Source organism: Jatropha curcas, chromosome 10 (genome assembly GCF_041381405.1).
Source record: "Jatropha curcas cultivar XTBG-Jc1 chromosome 10, XTBG_Jcur_1.0, whole genome shotgun sequence".
Lineage (NCBI taxonomy): Eukaryota > Viridiplantae > Streptophyta > Magnoliopsida > Malpighiales > Euphorbiaceae > Jatropha > Jatropha curcas.
In genome coordinates this window covers 12,404,841-12,422,373 of record NC_143160.1, presented here as the reverse complement: position 1 = coordinate 12,422,373, position 17,533 = coordinate 12,404,841, and the positions used below count along the sequence as shown (strand labels likewise).

Sequence of the window (17,533 nt, the reverse complement as noted above, 5' to 3'; positions counted from 1 at the left end):
TAATTATACTAATATATATGACGATACTAACAAAAAAAAAAATAAAAAGACATTTAACTAAGGTCCAATTATAATTATATTTATATGAGTCATATTGTAATCTACTAAAAATCTATTTAAATTTCATATTCCATATAAGTTATATTTTAAATTAAGATCTCAATATAGTTAGCATTAGAAGTTTAGTGGCGATGTTAATAAGTAGCTTTAAAAATTATTAATTATAATATTATTATTCTATTTAATTAATAAATTTTTTATTTTTAATAAATTTCATAATTACTAAACTATAAAAAATTCAATTAAATTACTAAGGTATGAAATGAATACTATATATATAGCTATTGAATTAACTAAATAAACAAATACGAAAGGAATTCAAGTACAATAGCGAGATGTCTTTTTGTTTAATATATTTTATGAAAAAAAAAAACTAAATTCAATTTATTAAAATATTATAATTTAATGTATGTAATTTTACTAAAATTTTATTAATGAATAAAATTATATTACTATCAATAATATTTTATTCATTAATAAATATTTAAAAGTATAAATTACTATAGTTGTGAGTATATACATCTTTTTCTTGTTTATCAAATAAAAATGATAAGCAACTTGGTGGTAAAGTTACTTAATTGATACATAGAGGTTAAGAGTTCAGTACTGTTGATTAATATAAAAATTTTACTTTAAATTATATGGGTAATAGGGCGGGTACCTGTTACCCATCTAAATTCCAAATCTACTCTAAACCCGTTGCAGGTAATCCGTCCGAATTCGATGCAGGTTATCCGTTTACACACATACCCTAACCCGCCATAATCGGATCGGGTTAAATTACCATCCCTATGTAATAGGGATTTCAGATTTGACGAATTAGGAATGGTTAAAGGAAGGGAAGTTGAATTTCTCCTAAAACGTCGTGTTTCAACATGTTTTGGAAGTTGAAGTTCTCCTTATTAATGCTATTTAAATTGCTTAATTAACATATTTCAATTACTTATGTCAAATAAAAAATATTCATTTTAATTAATATTTTGGAAATTTTTATTCTATAAGCTAAATTAATGTAAGCAAACTTTATCATATTTTTTCCTCTACAAAAGTGACAACCCAAGTGAAAAATTCATTAAAAAATTAAAAATACAATTAAAATAACTTGAACTTAGAAATACAATTAAAATACATTAAAATAGATTAATGATCATATTAATTTTAATTGTAATTAAAAAAAGAAAAATATCATTAATAAATGATATTAAAAATAATTTTATTTAATTAAAAAATCAATTCCAACTAAGTAAATCAAAATTTTAGAATTGTGCCACATCATCCAATTAATTAATTATATGAGTTTTATAATTTATACAGATAGATAGGTATAGATATTTCAATGCAATATTAGATTAAAATATTTAAATTCTTAGTCCAATCTTTATTCTGAAATTTATGTTTAACGGTAATCAATAATTTTAAATAAATAACAATAATTTTCCCCTGTTTTAAAAACACAAAACAAAATATGTGGGAAAATATTAGCAACGAATCATATATATCGTTTCTAAAATCCGTTTTCACTCCGCCTCCAATCCGTTTTTTAAATGTATCCTTTTTCCGCAATGGTGCTAGCAGGATGTGTAATCCGTTTCCACAATCCGTTTCTACATTCGTTTCTCATCCGCTCCTAAGAGATGCGCACTGATTTTCCACCAAAATTAGCAACGAAATGTTCCGTTTCTGAGGAATCCGTTTTCAATCCGTTCCTAAAGCTAGCCAAATATTGGAGTCCATTTTCTATTTCGGATCTGTTCCTGAGTAGAAATGGATACATCCATTGCTATTCTGCAATTTTCTTGTAGTGGCTAGAGTTGATATTCCCTATTTTAAGTTGTTTTTATTTGAAGTGATTATTTTGATTAATTGCGTTTATTTTTATTGATTATTAAGAAATGTGTGATTATCCTAGAATTCTCTTGTCAAGAGGCTAGAGATAATACTTTCTATTTTTATTTAATTTTATTTATTATTTTATGGATGAATATTATTGATTTTGCTTATAGTGTTTCTTCATGCATCTCTATATGCCATGTATTATATTAATCAAAGTTGTTTTCTTTGAAATCTTATTTTAATTTTGAGCCTATCAATTAATTGTTTTAAAACGAAATCCTAGTCTCCGAATTCTCTTTGGTTTCAAATTCTAGTATACTTTTTCATTGGATAAATTTTTTTCTTGAAGTCAAATTGAGATTTTTTCCTTAATTTTTTCCTAAATAATTAAATTAAACAAGTTTTTTTATGCAGTTTTAATCCAAATTAACGTCTCAATTTCCTTAACTAAATGGTGCTAGGGCGAGAACTCACAAGCCATCATTGAAGATCCTTCAAAGAATTTAAAATTTCCATCAGAGGATGACCAATTTGTTGTTCGTGCTAAAGAACCTAAAGTGCAATGTTATTAGATTTGTATTATGTTTTCATGGGGTTTTTACTGACTCTTTTCTTTCTGTCAATGCTAACGATCGCAAAACCACCCAGGTGGTTCATCTAATTGTCCTTCTAAGAAATCAAGAGCAACTCACTCTTCTTATCTTTCAAATTTTCCTAGTGCTCCCATTCTATTAGCTTCTATCGCCCATGCTCCTCAGACATCTGTTGGTGATTCGGCCTCTGCAATTCAATGTTTGATTATACTTCATAAGTCTGGGTCCTCTAGATCACATACTTCTTCGATTGAGAAATTATCCTCAACTCCTCATTCTGGAGGACCATTGCAAGACATCCTTTCGTGGCTTCATTCATATAAGTATCTTTTAACTTTTCTTATCAAAGGAAAACTAATCTATTTTTATTGAACATGACTTCTCATTTTTAAAGGAGGAAAATATTTTCTGAATATTGACAAACTCATTATAGTCTTATAAATACATGTGTTTTTTCCATTAATCATTATTATCTACCACCGCCGGTCATTCAGTTACCGGTGACTGCCTCTATCGGTCATCACCATAAGTCACCAACTATTATTATAATTTATTTTTCTCCTATTTAATAATAAATTTTTAAATACAATTTTTTTTATTTTAATATTTTTATGGTCTTATAAGTTAAAAATTTTAATATTTTACACTAATTTTCAATATTTGAACCAAACACAGAAATGAGTTATTTGAGAAATATTTTTCAAGGAAAGTATTAATCTTAGAAAATATTTTTTAAAAATAAATTATTTTTCAAAAATAAACTAGAGCCTTTATTTAATTTTATAATAATAAAACTAATAATTATAGGTTTAAGACAGAGTACCCTTTTTCACATTCTTGCTTTCAATCAACATAATAAAATTACCAAAACAACCCCTCAAAATTAGTTCTTACTACATGCTTTTCAAACAACATATACTAATACAACACGAAAATTGGGTAATACAAAGAAAAGAAGATTCAAAAAAGCAGAAAGAAAAAACCAAATACACTATATACTATGTCTTTTAGATGTGGCATTACATGCTTGAGCAGAGTCACCCAATTATCACCTATCTATAGCAGTCTTGCTTTGGGCTTAGGAAAGAAAAAGCTTCACTGCATGTGAAATGTATTAGGCTGCTTAGCTTCTGCAAGCATTTGAACTACTTCTCTCATTGTTGGCCTTTCTACACTTTGTTCTTGAACACATAGCATAGCTACAAAGAACACTTGCATTGCCTCAATTAGTGGAATTTCACTTAGCCTTTGATCCAAGATCTTCACAACCCTTTCTTTGCTCGAGTTGGTTTGAATCTTCGTCCATTGAACAATATCTAGCCCTTCTTCTCCGAAACCACCAACCGGTCTTCGTCCTGTGAGCAACTCTAATAGCACCACGCCAAAACTGTACACGTCACTTTTCTCGTCCACTTTTAAAGTGTATGCATACTCTGTAAAAAAAAAAATGGTAAAATAATTATAAACTCTAATTTTCAAAACATATGGATAGAAACATTTGGTCAAATCTGAAATTGAGTCAATAAAATGTAAAAAGACAAACAAAATTTGAAAGCCTCATTATACGATAATAATTCACCTCAAAAGCCTTGTACTAGTGATGACATATATCATATGTGTACGTACTAATAGTAACACATATATGTCATACATGTACATAAATTTTCTAAAAAGAAGAAAATCAGAAGAGGGTATCAAAGAGCACCCTATGAACTATTGTTTTATCACAGAAAAAGATAGGTGCAACCCAGTATCCAAGGCAGAATGAACAACAATTACGTGTAAAAAGGGAAAGCTAAATTGGGTTTTGTGTTTGTATTTTCTATACCTATTTATATGTATTTCTCATTTCTAGGGTTTAGAGAAAGTGAAGATTAGATCCCAAACAGGATTCTGAAGGCGGTGTGCTTGGATTTTTGTGGATTTTGATATTGCTCTGTTCATGGGTTTGGGTCAAAAAGTTTGCTTGTGATTGGTTTGAATGAGTATATGGCTTTCTGGGTTTCCAAGACATGCATGAAAAGCTCACACCCCACCTTAAGTTTTGTGTGTGTAAATAAAGCTAAGAGCGAAAAAGAAAAAGGAAAAGAGAGAATAATTTTTCTTTCTGTTAGTGGAGCCTTTACCATTCTTGGACTCCACATGCCTCTTATTTAATAACTTTAGTCAAAGGGAAAAATGAAAAACCAAAAAAAAAAAAGTATATTAGTGTCTATTTATTTTATTTTCCAGTCAAATTAAACACATAAATGAAGAGATATAAATAACAATTAGAATCAATTATTAAACCAGCTTCTTTCGAGACTTAATCATTACACCAAGTCAAAGGTAAATGTTTTAAAATATGCTTTTGGTTAGAAACATACAATCAAGTATACATGTCTCCTTAAAAAAAAAAAAAAAAGATTTAATTACGATGAGTTCTAATTTGTAATAAGTATTTATCTCATCATTTAAGAAAACAATATTTCAAAACTTAGGCAATGTTCGGTAATAGTTTTTTTTAAAGTAGTTTTTAGCATTTTAACCACTTAAAACGCTAAATGCTATTTTTAAGTGTTTGGTAATATAAAAATTTGAATCAGTTTTTAAAAGTTAAAATGTTAACCCTGTTACATAGCTTGTAGCTTTATACAAAACTATTCAAACAATTACTAGCTACTCAAACAACTAAATGCTACTAAAACAGTTAATTTTGCCAAACATTAGCATTAAGTTTTTCATTTTTAAAAATTTTTTCAATATATAACAGAAAAAAATAATAATAATTAAGCGAGATACAATAATTAGATAATTACCTGGAGCAATATAACCATAGGATCCAGCAATTGCAGACATACATTCTGAAGTGCCAGTATCTTGCAAGAACTTGGCAAGTCCAAAATCAGCAACATGAGCTTCAAATTCTGAGTTAAGCAAAATATTATTGGACTTAACATCTCTATGAATAATTAGAGGTGAACAATCATGATGTAAATAGCAGAGTCCTTTTGCAGCTTCAATAGCAATTTGAAGTCTTGTATCCCACTTAAGAAATCCACCACTTTTCCCATGTAAAACTTCACCTAAACTTCCATGGCACATATACTCATAAACTAACAAGTTAGTCTCTTTATTTGAACAAAATCCCAACAACCTCACAATATTCCTATGCCTAATTTTCCCTAATGTTTGTATTTCTGCTGATAAACCATTATCATGAGATGACCCTTTGCTTATTCCTAACAATTTCTTGACTGCTACTTGTTCTCCATTTGGCATTTCCCCTCTGTACACAATCCCAGCTCCTCCTCTACCTATAATGTTGTTTTCTTTAACACATTCAAGTATGTCTTGACATCCAAATTCCAGCTTCTGAAATGCTGTCATTTTCCAGGTTCTCGAATTCTTTCGCTTCTTTCGAGTTCTAATGACTGCTAAAACAACAAACACTAATGAACAAAACAACAAGCTTAAACAGATAAGAAGCTTGGCTTTTCCTGAGACTTGTGAGCTTGAAGAATTTTCGGTTTTGCTGTCAAATGGGAATGGAGAGATAGAGGAAGAATTGCATTGGTTTGCCAAATTCGACCCACATAAAAGAGGATTTCCAGCAAAAGAAGAAGAGTTAAAAAATGAGTATTGACCAAACTCAGGTATAGAACCAGAGAAATTATTATGAGAAAAATCTGCAGATGTTAGGCTTTTCATTGACCCAAGTTCTTTAGGAAGGGACTGGTTCAAATGGTTATAGGAAACATTGAAATAATTTAGAATGTGAATTTGAGTGATTTGAGTTGGGATTGGACCTGAAATTTGGTTTTGACTCAAATCTAAATAAGTCAACATTAAACAATTTCCAATCTCAGTAGGAATATTACCAGAGAAATTGTTTCTACTCAAATCCAAAGTGAGGACATTTTTCAACTGACCTATTTCACTTGGAATTTCACCTGAGAATTGGTTTCCACTCAACAGAAGAATCTGCAGGCTAGAGAAATTCCCTATCGAAGCTGGAAGTGACCCAGATAAGCGATTATCAGAAAGATTCAACTGCTCAAGTCTTGAAGAAAGCTTACTAGTTTGCTTCGGAATATTCCCTGTCAAATAATTTTTCTGTAACTCCATAAGTGACAATTCCGGCAAGTAAAGAAACCCAGTTGGGATTGTTCCTGTCAAATAATTATCTCCAAGTCTAACTCTTGTTAGAGTATCACAAAGGCCGAGATCCTCAGGCAATGATCCAAACAGAAAATTAACCCGCAGTATTAGAATCTTCAGTTTCCTGCCTAAGCAAAGTGATTTAGGGACTAATCCAGTAAGCTTATTACTGGAAAGATCAAGTTCAGTTAATTTTCCATTTTCTCCAAGCTTTTCAGGAATTGCACCTGTGAAATTATTCCTCCATAGCTTCAGAACTTGTAAATTTGGCAGCTCTGCAAGAAAAGAAGGAATCTCTCCGTGTAGCTTGTTGAGAAATAAATTAAACAAAGTGAGTTCTTGAAGATTAGAGAACTCATTTGGGATATTCCCTGATAAAACATTGTTTGAAAAATCTAAAAACTTTATACCAGTTACATTTCCAAACTCAGGAGGAATTGGACCAGTTAGCAAATTTGTTTGCAAGTAAAGTGTATCTAACTTATTAAGACTTCCCAACTCCGGAGGTATTAGACCTCGCAAACCACAATTTGCAAGGTCTAAGTGAACAAGATTAACTAATTTACCTAACTCAGCTGGGATTCCTCCATCAAATACATTGTAATATCCCAAATAAAGCTGTTCAAGATTACTAAGATTACCAAGTTCCCTAGGTATAGAACCGCGCAAATCATTTCCCTTCACGGAGAGATAATTAAGCTGCCGCATATTTCCATAGCTTGCAGGAATATTACCTGTAAAGTAATTCCCGCCAAAATCCAAATGTTTTAGCTTAGGAAGTTGAGTTACACCTAATGGAAGTGAACCATTGAAACTGTTGTCGTAAAGGTCTAGCACTTGAAGCTCTTTCAACTGAGAGAAATTCCAGTGATGAATCTCACCAGTGAATTGGTTATCTGACAAGTTGAGGAATTGAAGTCTTGAAAGCTTGTGGATTTCGCGAGGGAACTCCCCAGAAAAACTGTTTTCAGGTAGAGAGAGAGCGACAAGTGTTTCAAGATTAGTGATGACAGGTGAGAGAGAACCAGAGATATTGCAATTGGAAATATCTAAAGAAATAACTGATCTATTTGTCTTGTCACAGATAATACCAGCCCAAGAACAGAGAAACAAGTAGTTTGACATGTTCCATGAATTGAGTAACGGATCATATGACTCAAAAGATTGTTTAACTGAAACCAGGATTGATGCTTGCCTCCTGAGATACAAATTATGCCAAGAAAGTGAATCAGAAGAGCTTAGAATCACAATAAGAACACAAGAAAAGAAGAAAAACTTCATATCAGCCATGGTGGATGGATCAAGAATCAAGAATGAAGAAAATAAGTGACTGGTGGGCAGTTCCAATTCTTTTATCAAGAATCAAGAAAATCAATGACCATTTCATAGGAGAGAGTGACGACAGAGAGGTCTAATGAATCTTTAAAAGACAAACTTGTTGAAGATACAGCAGCATCCAAGATAGGCTCTGTTTATTTACTTATTTATTTATTTTCTTTGGTCTGGCTGATTTCATTTTTTTTTTTTTTTTTTTTTTTTTTGGTAATCTTTTGCTTTTAAAAAGAAAAGCGAAAGCATAAAGATGAGTGTGGCTACAGACCGTTTTATAAACCATTATTTGAATCTTCCGTTGCTTTACAAGCTCAAGTTACACATATACCCTTTTGCTTTATAATTGCTTTTCTTTTCTTTTCTTTTCTTTTCTTGTAATAGCAAAAAAAGAACAGAACAAGTAGTTAAATCTTCAACAGCTACATATCTTTGCTTTGCATTAATACTTCAATTAGATTTGCAAATTGACAAACAATTGGCCTTTTATCTTTGTTCTATAATAGTTTTCTCTAATCTTGCAAATAAATTTAATTTAAACCCGAACTCAACTTAATTTACTGCTTATTTAATATAAATGAATTTGAGTTATGAGAATGTTCAATTCAAATTACATAAAATTCAATTAATAAGAATTAATAAATTATCTATAGGGAGTAATTCAAGTGGTGAGATTTACAATTTTTATATAATCAAAAGTTCGATTTATAGAGAAAATAGAGATAGCTGCGAATCTCAAAAAGAGATTTGTCTAAAGGAAATTGATATCTTCACTTTTAAATTCTTCAAAATTTTATAGTATTTATTTATGTAAAATTGTAGGATAATTCTGTTCGTGCAAATTGATGATATTCATTTGTATATAAAAAATAAAATCTTAAGATAATTCATTTAGTGTAAGTTGATCTTATCCATTAGCAAGCCAATGATCTTAATTAGGCTTTCACCATCTAGAAAAAGCAATTAATAAAAATACATCCCACCAAGGCCATTAACTAATGGTAACAACAATGGATAAAGGAAATAAATAATCCATCGATAGTCCTTTCATTCACAAAATCACATCTTAAAAAGTATTATGTCCATAAATAAGTATTATATTTATGATTTTTATGAGTAACTGTCCAAATGAATTTCATTTGTAAATCCACAATTAGGACATTTGGTATGATGAGTAAAATTCATTTGAAATTTTTATTTATTTTATTTTATGTATTGGAATTGTCTGTACTTTGAATAAATTTAACTAAATCTATAAATAAACTTCAAACATAATAAATATACAATAAAAATCTAATAAAATTACATATTAAAAATAAATTCTATATCCAATTGAAATAAAAAAAAATTCTTTTGGTACACCTAGGCATAGCCGAGCGGTAAGTGCATTGTCGATCTGATAATAGATTCAGGTTCGAAATCTCATCCTCCAATACTAAAAAAAAAAAAAAATTATGTTGCAAAGAAAATATTCATATTGATATACATTAAATATTATTATGTAAACTGCAAAGTTGGAAGGATTTTTCTTCTCTTTATTTTTACAAATTTCTAAGCTGTATAAAAATTCATGTATAAATTGCTAATCAAGTGTTGGTCTAGTTGGTTTTCTCATTTATACGAGGACTGAGAGGTCTTGAAGTTCGAGTCATTTTAACCACAGTTGTTTTCACCAATTTTGTGAGCCAATAGGAAAAACAATGTTATTTCGACCATAAAAGCCTCTAATGAATTTTTTTAAAAAAAAAAATTCGTCTATAAATTTCCTTTAATGAAATTAATCGATATATGAAATGAATTTGATCATTATCAAAAAAATATATAAAGTACCAAATCAAATTGGATAAACTTTTCTCTCTAAATTTTTAAAATTTCTTGGTCATTATTACTTAATCAACCACAAGCTGGGATCAATTACAGACCATTCTGACAGTTTCATCTCCTACATGTTACTGTACTCATGCGTCATTACTCAGTACTTTCAACCTTAAAGTAGACCCACTCTTCACTTCTAACAGAACCACAATTGAAATCATTTGTTTGGTTCTTTCGTTTGGGGAATCCAAATTGAAATTATTACTGTCAATTTTTATTGTACAAGAATCCTAGTGGAGCTGAGCTCTAGTGAGCTGCGACTTAAGCTCAAGTTTGAAACTTGCCAAATTAAAGTGATGTCATTTTGATATATATTTAATTAATCTTGATTTATTGAGCCTGCTCAAGAGCTTGCCTCAAAAAAACTAACTCAAAAGCCAACTTACGAGCTAATAAATAAGTTTGAACTTGATTTGTTATTAAAATGAGCTCAATAAATCCATTTTTTCTAAAAAAAATAAAATAAAACTGAACTTGTATTAGCTCGAAGAAAAGTAATCAAACAAGAAATCCGGGATAAAGTCTTAGATGTGGAAGCCGGCATTATTAATGAAAGGTTGAGCAAGTGAGAATTCCCATATTCACTTACGTGACGTTAATATCATGTCTAAAAATTAAAAATAGACTTACAATCAACGACAACTAAAACAAAAGCAGAATTATCCATTCTAGAAGAATTTAAAGCAAAGCCCAATGATTGACAATCTGATAAAAAAAAAAAAAATACAACCATTGGGATAAAGATTAGCTCCCTAAATCGGTTGGATAAGTTTATTAGATGAGCTTATATCAATTCAAACCAAATAGATGTAATGCTCAAAACCTACCGAGAGTCTTAACCATAATTGAAGTAAAATAATATAAGGCAGTTTGATGAGTGAATTCAAACCATGCAGAGGTTTTACAAAATGTGGAAAGAAGAGTGGGTTGGGTTAGCGTTGTTGTCTTTTTGACTGGTTTGGATCAATTATTAGTAAATATGGACACAAAATAACCTTTTTCTTTGAAAAATGATTAAATAGAAGTATATATTTCACTCTAATCATTACTGCTAAAGGAACAAATGTCCTTACTATACATTGCCCACACTGTCCTACCAATTACCTTTAGTGCCTATATTAGCGGCTTCAATTTTTGTATTTGGACTATAGTGCTAACCAGGGATGGCTACCGGTTCATTTTGAACTAAAATTGAATCGGAATCGAATCGTACTGTAGATGAACTGGAATCGGATCAAAATTATCAGTTTAAAGCTTTGAACCGGAACCGGTGGTTAAAGGGGCGATTAAGGTTCATGTGAATGTTAAAATTTGAACCTAAACCGATCTTGAACCGTTAGTGAATCGGCGGTTCTGGTCTGGTTCGAACCAAAAATTTCTATTTTTATTTTCAAAATAATAATCACTTAGCCTATTTTATACATCTTTAAAAGTCTCAATAATATTTTACTACATGATATATTTTACTTAAGTTTTTTTTTTTAAAAAAATACACTTTACTTTAAAAGTTAAAAATCTAAAAAGTAAAATAGTAAAAAAAGAGAGAATATTTAGTCTAAACTTATATTGTTTTTAACTTTTTTTTTTTACCCTTTTAAATTGTTTACTAAGTTTAAAATTACATTCTTTTGAAGTATTTTTCAAAATTTTCTTATAATTTATTTAATTAATAATATTTAAATAAAATAAAGTAATAACTTATTTGATTATTTTGTAAAAGTAATTAATTTTATTCTTATATGAGTATGAGCGTTCTAAAATTTATTTAAAATAAAATTTAATAATATTTTTAAAACTTATATTAATATTTTTGAAAGAAAGATGTAACGTTAGAACCAATTTTAAAAAATATATATATATATATTGCCGGAAACCGTGATCGGAACCACACTGAACAGGCCGGAATCGGAACCGAATCGAAACCGTCGGTTCAAAGACCGGTTCAAGTTCAATATTTTAAAAATTTTGAACCGTCAGTTCCGTGAATCGGAACTAGCCATACCTACTGCTAATCACTAATAATAATAATAATAAATACGAATGGGTAATTTAGTGGTAAAAAGCACTTGTAAAATTAATCACCATAATTTTAGTCATGGATTCGATCACTTGTAGTGCAAACTCTCTCGAGCAGTGGTGGAAACACATATAGTTTAGAGGGTGCACATGCACCCCCTAACTTGAAAATTTTTCTAAGCAACTATTAATATATTTATAATATGAACTCTTAAACCGTTATATTTATAATCTGTGAACCCCTTAAATTAGTTGGAGTGCCTTTTTAAATATATATAAAATTTGGTTGGTGAAAATTAGATGGTGTTTCCAAGAGACAGTTAGTTAAAACCGAGAGATATATTATTTATCCATTAGTGTATTCACAAGAGACAAGAGTTAAAACTGAGAGATGTATTGTTTATCAATTAGTGTATTCACTTATTAAATTAGCATTAGTTTTACTTGTTCCATTGCCACATTGATTGTAGTCAGTACATTTTCTACGGTGAAGATTGTGAAAAATCAATTGTGTTGAATGAATGATTGTTTGATAATTTATATAGAAAGCGATATATTTAATAGTATTGACAATGAATTAATTATACAACGATTTCAAAATATGAAATTACATACAAGACAAATGTGATTTTTTTTTAAAAAAAAAAATTCATATAATTGTTTTTTTATTATGAATGGAAGTGGTAGATTTTTTACATAATTTAATTTATTTTTAAATTTTTTATACTAAAAAATATAAATTATACATAAGTGTCCACCCCGACCTTAGGGTCTTAGTTTCGCTACTATCCCGGGGTCAGCCTCTTTGTCTCCAAAGGCGAGTGAGGATTAATCAGGTTTATGGACTGTTAAAACAAACACAGACTTAGATAACCCGTGCAAATTTTTAAAAAATAATAATAATTGATTAGCATTTTGTTATTTCTTTCTTTTTATAAGAGAAATAACTTGTTAATGCACAGATTGAGCACACAGATTTTCCGGACATGATCAGAGAGAAAAATATAGGTATATATATTTGACCGAACTGAATAAAAAAAAAAAATCTAAAATGTCAATGCCATACATCTTTTATAAAAATAGAAGTTTTTATTTTACTTTGTATTTTTAAACACGGAATATAAAATCATCCATGTATTTTGCAATTTTATTCTGTGACACTTTAAACTTTGTTGATTATGTATTGTACAATTGAAATTATAAATTCTAATAGCATTACACTCCTTCCCACAATAAAAATAATAGTTTTTAAGAAAAGGGTTTTTTTTTTATATGCAAAACATTGATTTGATATATAATTAGCATAATTTTCACAGTAATAATTTTTATATTTTTCAATTATTTAATTTGTATTTAATAGACCTAATTCTGCAAGTTGAATTGTTTATTAAAATATTTTTTTGCAAATGGAAATGTTTAATAAGTTTAATTTTAAAAGTTGAACTATTTAATAGATTAAAATAAAAATTGAAGGCGTCATAAAATTAAAGTAAAAAAAATTTAGGAATGAATTTATATGTTTAGCCCTTTTTTTTTTTTTTACTTTAATGCTCCATTTGGTATAAATGAATTCAAAATGTGGAATATCATTTATGAATGAATTTTCATATTTGGTATAATTAATTTAAAACATGTAATTCAATTAAATTTCACATAATCATGTATAAATTTATAATTGAAAATTCATTTGCGTGTATGTTCTAAAATATTCTTGAAATAGTAATTTCACAAAAATAAATAATAAATACAAATTATATTATGTTTTCAAAAAAAAATACAAATTATATTAATGTTATGCTATATAATTTTTTATATTTTTATTAAAATAAATATACTGTGGAATTCATTTGTTTCAAAGAAGGGGTAAACTTACGCCCTCCACAAAATTTTATGGAATTCATTTAGAAATCCATATTTTTGTGTTTGGAATGAAAAAATGTAGATTTTAATTCTATAAATTCAATTCCATGGAATTGGATATGACTACACCAAACTTCACAACAATAGGTGGTACCATTCTCTATCCAAAGAGTCATTTTTTCACTTTTGTAATTTATTTTATCAAACTTGACCAAAAACCTTTTAAAAAATTTATTTTTTTAGAAAATTTTTTTCTTATTATTGTGTTTTATTTTAATATTTTTGTCTTTTATTTTAATATTTTTAGTTTTTTTTTTACTATCTATGAGAGAGATTCAAGTTAAATATTCATTTAACACTAAATTAAATGCAATAATTTTATTAATAATGTTTTTATTTTATACATTTATTTTAATAAAAATATGAAAGATTATACAGCATAACATAAATATAATTGGTATTTGTTATTTATTTTTGTGAAATTACTATTTCAAGAATATTTTAAAAAATAAAAACAAATGATTTTCAATTATAAATTTATTCCATACATGATTACATGAAATTCAATTGAATTACAATTAATCGTACCAAACATAAATAATTTATTCACAAATGAATTACACTAGAATTTATTTACAAATAAATTTCATATTTTGAATTCATTTATACCAAACAGAGCATTAATGTTATTTTAGAAATAGATTTAGTTAATTATACTAAGTTTATCCATAGAATAAAAAAAGATATTTGTTATTATTTTTTTTTTCTCAAAGATATAGATAATATTATTAAAAAAAACATATTTATGATACATATCAATCCTGATTGAATAATGATGATCAAAGGAATAATGTTGTCAACTTAGGGTAATGCAGATAATTTATTATACATTATATTGTAATAATAAATAATTGATAATAAAAAAAATACAAAAAGTTGGTATTTTGCAGGGACAGTCTCTTTATTGAATGTGATTGGCAATAATAAATAAGCACTGGCGCTGACATGCTCCCCTCTCAAAAAGAAAAAGAGAGATAAAGACCAAAGTGATGGAGTTGATTTTTAAATCATGTCCTCATTCATCATCACTTCAAAATTCCTACTCCCTCAGCTTTATTTATTATTTTCTTATACAAATATCATATTGAAATTAAAAACATTTGGAGGTGTCAAACATATACTTAATCTGAATTTATTCACTCAAAAATTCTTGAATTTACATGCAATCAAAAATTAAGAGCAAACGACTCGCTGTATTGGCTCAACGTGAAATACTATGGTCTGGTTCTGAATAATTTGATAAAAATAAACATTTTTAGTTGGCTCCTTGGGTCTCTTGATCTGTCATATTCCTTGAAAGTTGGTGTCTTGAACTTGAAGGGAAGTTCTTCCATAAGGATCTTGTCTAATAATGGAGACTTGTCTTCTAATTCATACTTGTTCGTATTATCCTTCCCTCGAAGCTGCTGCTGTAACATCCGTAGGAGCTTAAAATTAAGCTCAATGGGATTCTTTTTAGATTGCTATTTAAGATTCTGTTCAGTGATTTGATTTGTCACTTATCTTATTTCCTTTCGTCTAGTTACTTTCTTTAATTGAAGATTTGCTTGATTTCGCAGTTTCTTTCTTTTAGATGATTCAAATTTCTTCTTTAACTTCTACTAGTATAGTTTGTAAATCTTTTAGAGCTTCAACTATCTGTTCTTGAGCTAATTCAAGTGGTGGATAGTTTCCAGAGATTCCCCATGGCGACCCTCCTCAATTACTTCATTGGCAAGAGGATTGATAAGTTTTATTTTTATAGTTATTTTTAGTATGTTTTCTCTAGAATTTCTTTTAATTTTTACTTATATTGTTTTATTTCAGTTAGATTTATTTATGTTTTTTAATAAAATTTCGTTGAATCATATTTCACTTTATGTTGAGAAATTTTATAGGATTTTTATATGAAACCAACAAAAAATGTAAAAAATGATTAAAAACAATCATTTGTCCATGACTTCCAAAGTATCACGGAAGTGCTGGATTCAGTCCTTCCTTTACGAGCTAGCTTTTGGGGCGAAGTTAGGAGTCCAGTCTCTTATCAGCTAGTTTATCTTTATCTTTTGGTCTATTGTTCTCTATTCTACATAGTTTCTCTCTTGAAGACTTTAATTATTCAAGTTGGTGTAAAGATTCAAGAAAGCCGCTTAAGCTAATCGTTTGCTAGTTTTTATTTTTAAACTCTTAATCTTAGTTTATTTTTCAATATTCATGTTAACTATGGAATTCTTTACAAGTTTAATTAAGTTTAAATTAATTATTATATCGAATTAAATTCTCATATTAGGAATTTGATATAATTTAATTTTTATTCCAATTTATAATATTAAATTTATTTTTCCTTGTTCAAAATATAATTTATTATTAAACTTAAAGCTCCCAGACAGAGCTTTTTCTCTAAATTGATTTATTTTGTTAATTGCTATTAGAATAAGGATTTTTTATATGAAAAAGTTAATAAATTACATGTGAACAATAACTTAATGCGTAAGCTATCTGATTTGACTCATGGGGGCTTTCATAAGTTAGCAACTTTAGGTTGTGAATTCATAAACAACCATAAAACTTAATGATTAAATTCATATTTGATTGCGGTATTGGAAGATATGTATTTAGCCCGGATTAAAATAGCTAATAATACATCAAGAGGGCTTGCTAGCGGTTGTTTCTCCTCGTTAAACAATTAAAATTAATTATCAAACTAATAAAATAAATTGGATAGAAATAAGTAAAGTCAAATTCCCGGTAGTTTTTAATCATTGATTTTTTTTCATCAAATTATCTTGCTTGATTTCTTATGATGTCTTTTATTTCTTTTAAATTAATTTCTTAGAATTATTCTCCTTATTATCATTTAAATAATTATAGATTAACATAATTTTAGTACTTAATATACAATCATTGTTAGATGATACTTTACTCGTTCTTTATTATTTGTTTGTAATTTTATATACTTACGCAATTGCCCTATCAAAAATTGTCTTTAATGTGGTCTCTCTTCTTTTTGAAAGTTTTAGAATGGTTGTTGTTTTGAGTATACTGACTTCAATTGAATTATTTTCACTTGTTTGTCTCTGAAAAATCTCCTATCATATTGTTGCACCTAGAATTTAGTTTATAATATAAAAATTTCTACAATATTATTTATGTAACAGAATAATGCCTTTGCTTGTTTTTTCTACATTTTGTTCCCCAAAATAATAAGTGGCATCATACATGGACTTTTTTCTTAAGCATAGACTATTTCTCTCCTTCAATTTTCTCTCTATCCACTTTATTTTTCTCTATCCTCTCTCTCTCTCTCTCACACACACACACACACACACACACACACGCTTGGGAGCTAGTGTAAGTGCTAAGTTTCAATTGCTTGGTGGTTCAAGCTTGGGTTGGGCCATAAGCTTCTTTAGCATTTTGGACTTGGGCCATGTGTGAGCACATATTTTTTACATCATTTTGTCCTAAACTGTGGTCCAAACCGAAGATTAACTTACCAAACAAAGATAACCTTATTCTTTTGGTCATAAATTTTTTCACAAATGACATTTTGGCATAAACTTTATACCATTGAAAACTGGACATAAATAAATTTTCGAAGGTGTAGGAGCAAAATCTCAGTATTTTTATTTGTTCATTTGCTGTCTTTCATTGCAAACATGATGCTGAGGGTAATTTACACTTCGTTTGGATGGGGTGAGGGAAGAGTAATTAATGGAAGAGTAAGGGAGGGTAAAGAAAGGGAAGGGGAAGAGGAGTTATAATAAAAATTATGTTAATATTTGGAA

At 28.5% G+C, this 17,533-nt stretch overlaps 1 protein-coding gene across 1 annotated transcript; it reads right to left on the bottom strand.

The window, feature by feature from the left end:
• Window positions 1-3,347: 3,347 nt before the first annotated feature.
• On the bottom strand, window positions 3,348-8,126 carry BAM3 (Leucine-rich receptor-like protein kinase family protein). The gene is made up of 2 exons (XM_089715567.1): window positions 5,285-8,126; window positions 3,348-3,919 (listed from the first exon to the last, which is right to left on the bottom strand). Exons 1-2 carry the CDS (start codon window positions 7,914-7,916, stop codon window positions 3,582-3,584), a joined length of 2,970 nt encoding a protein of 989 aa, XP_089571693.1. The 5' UTR covers window positions 7,917-8,126; the 3' UTR covers window positions 3,348-3,581.
• Window positions 8,127-17,533: the final 9,407 nt, after the last annotated feature.

Excerpts from the sequence above, each read along its gene's own strand:
- BAM3 (XM_089715567.1), bottom strand. The coding sequence starts at position 7,916 with ATGGCTGATATGAAGTTTTTCTTCTTTTCTTGTGTTCTTATTGTGATT. Across the intron at positions 3,920-5,284 it reads CTATGGTTATATTGCTCCAG|AGTATGCATACACTTTAAAA; the intron begins GTAATTATCTAA and ends TTTTTTTTACAG.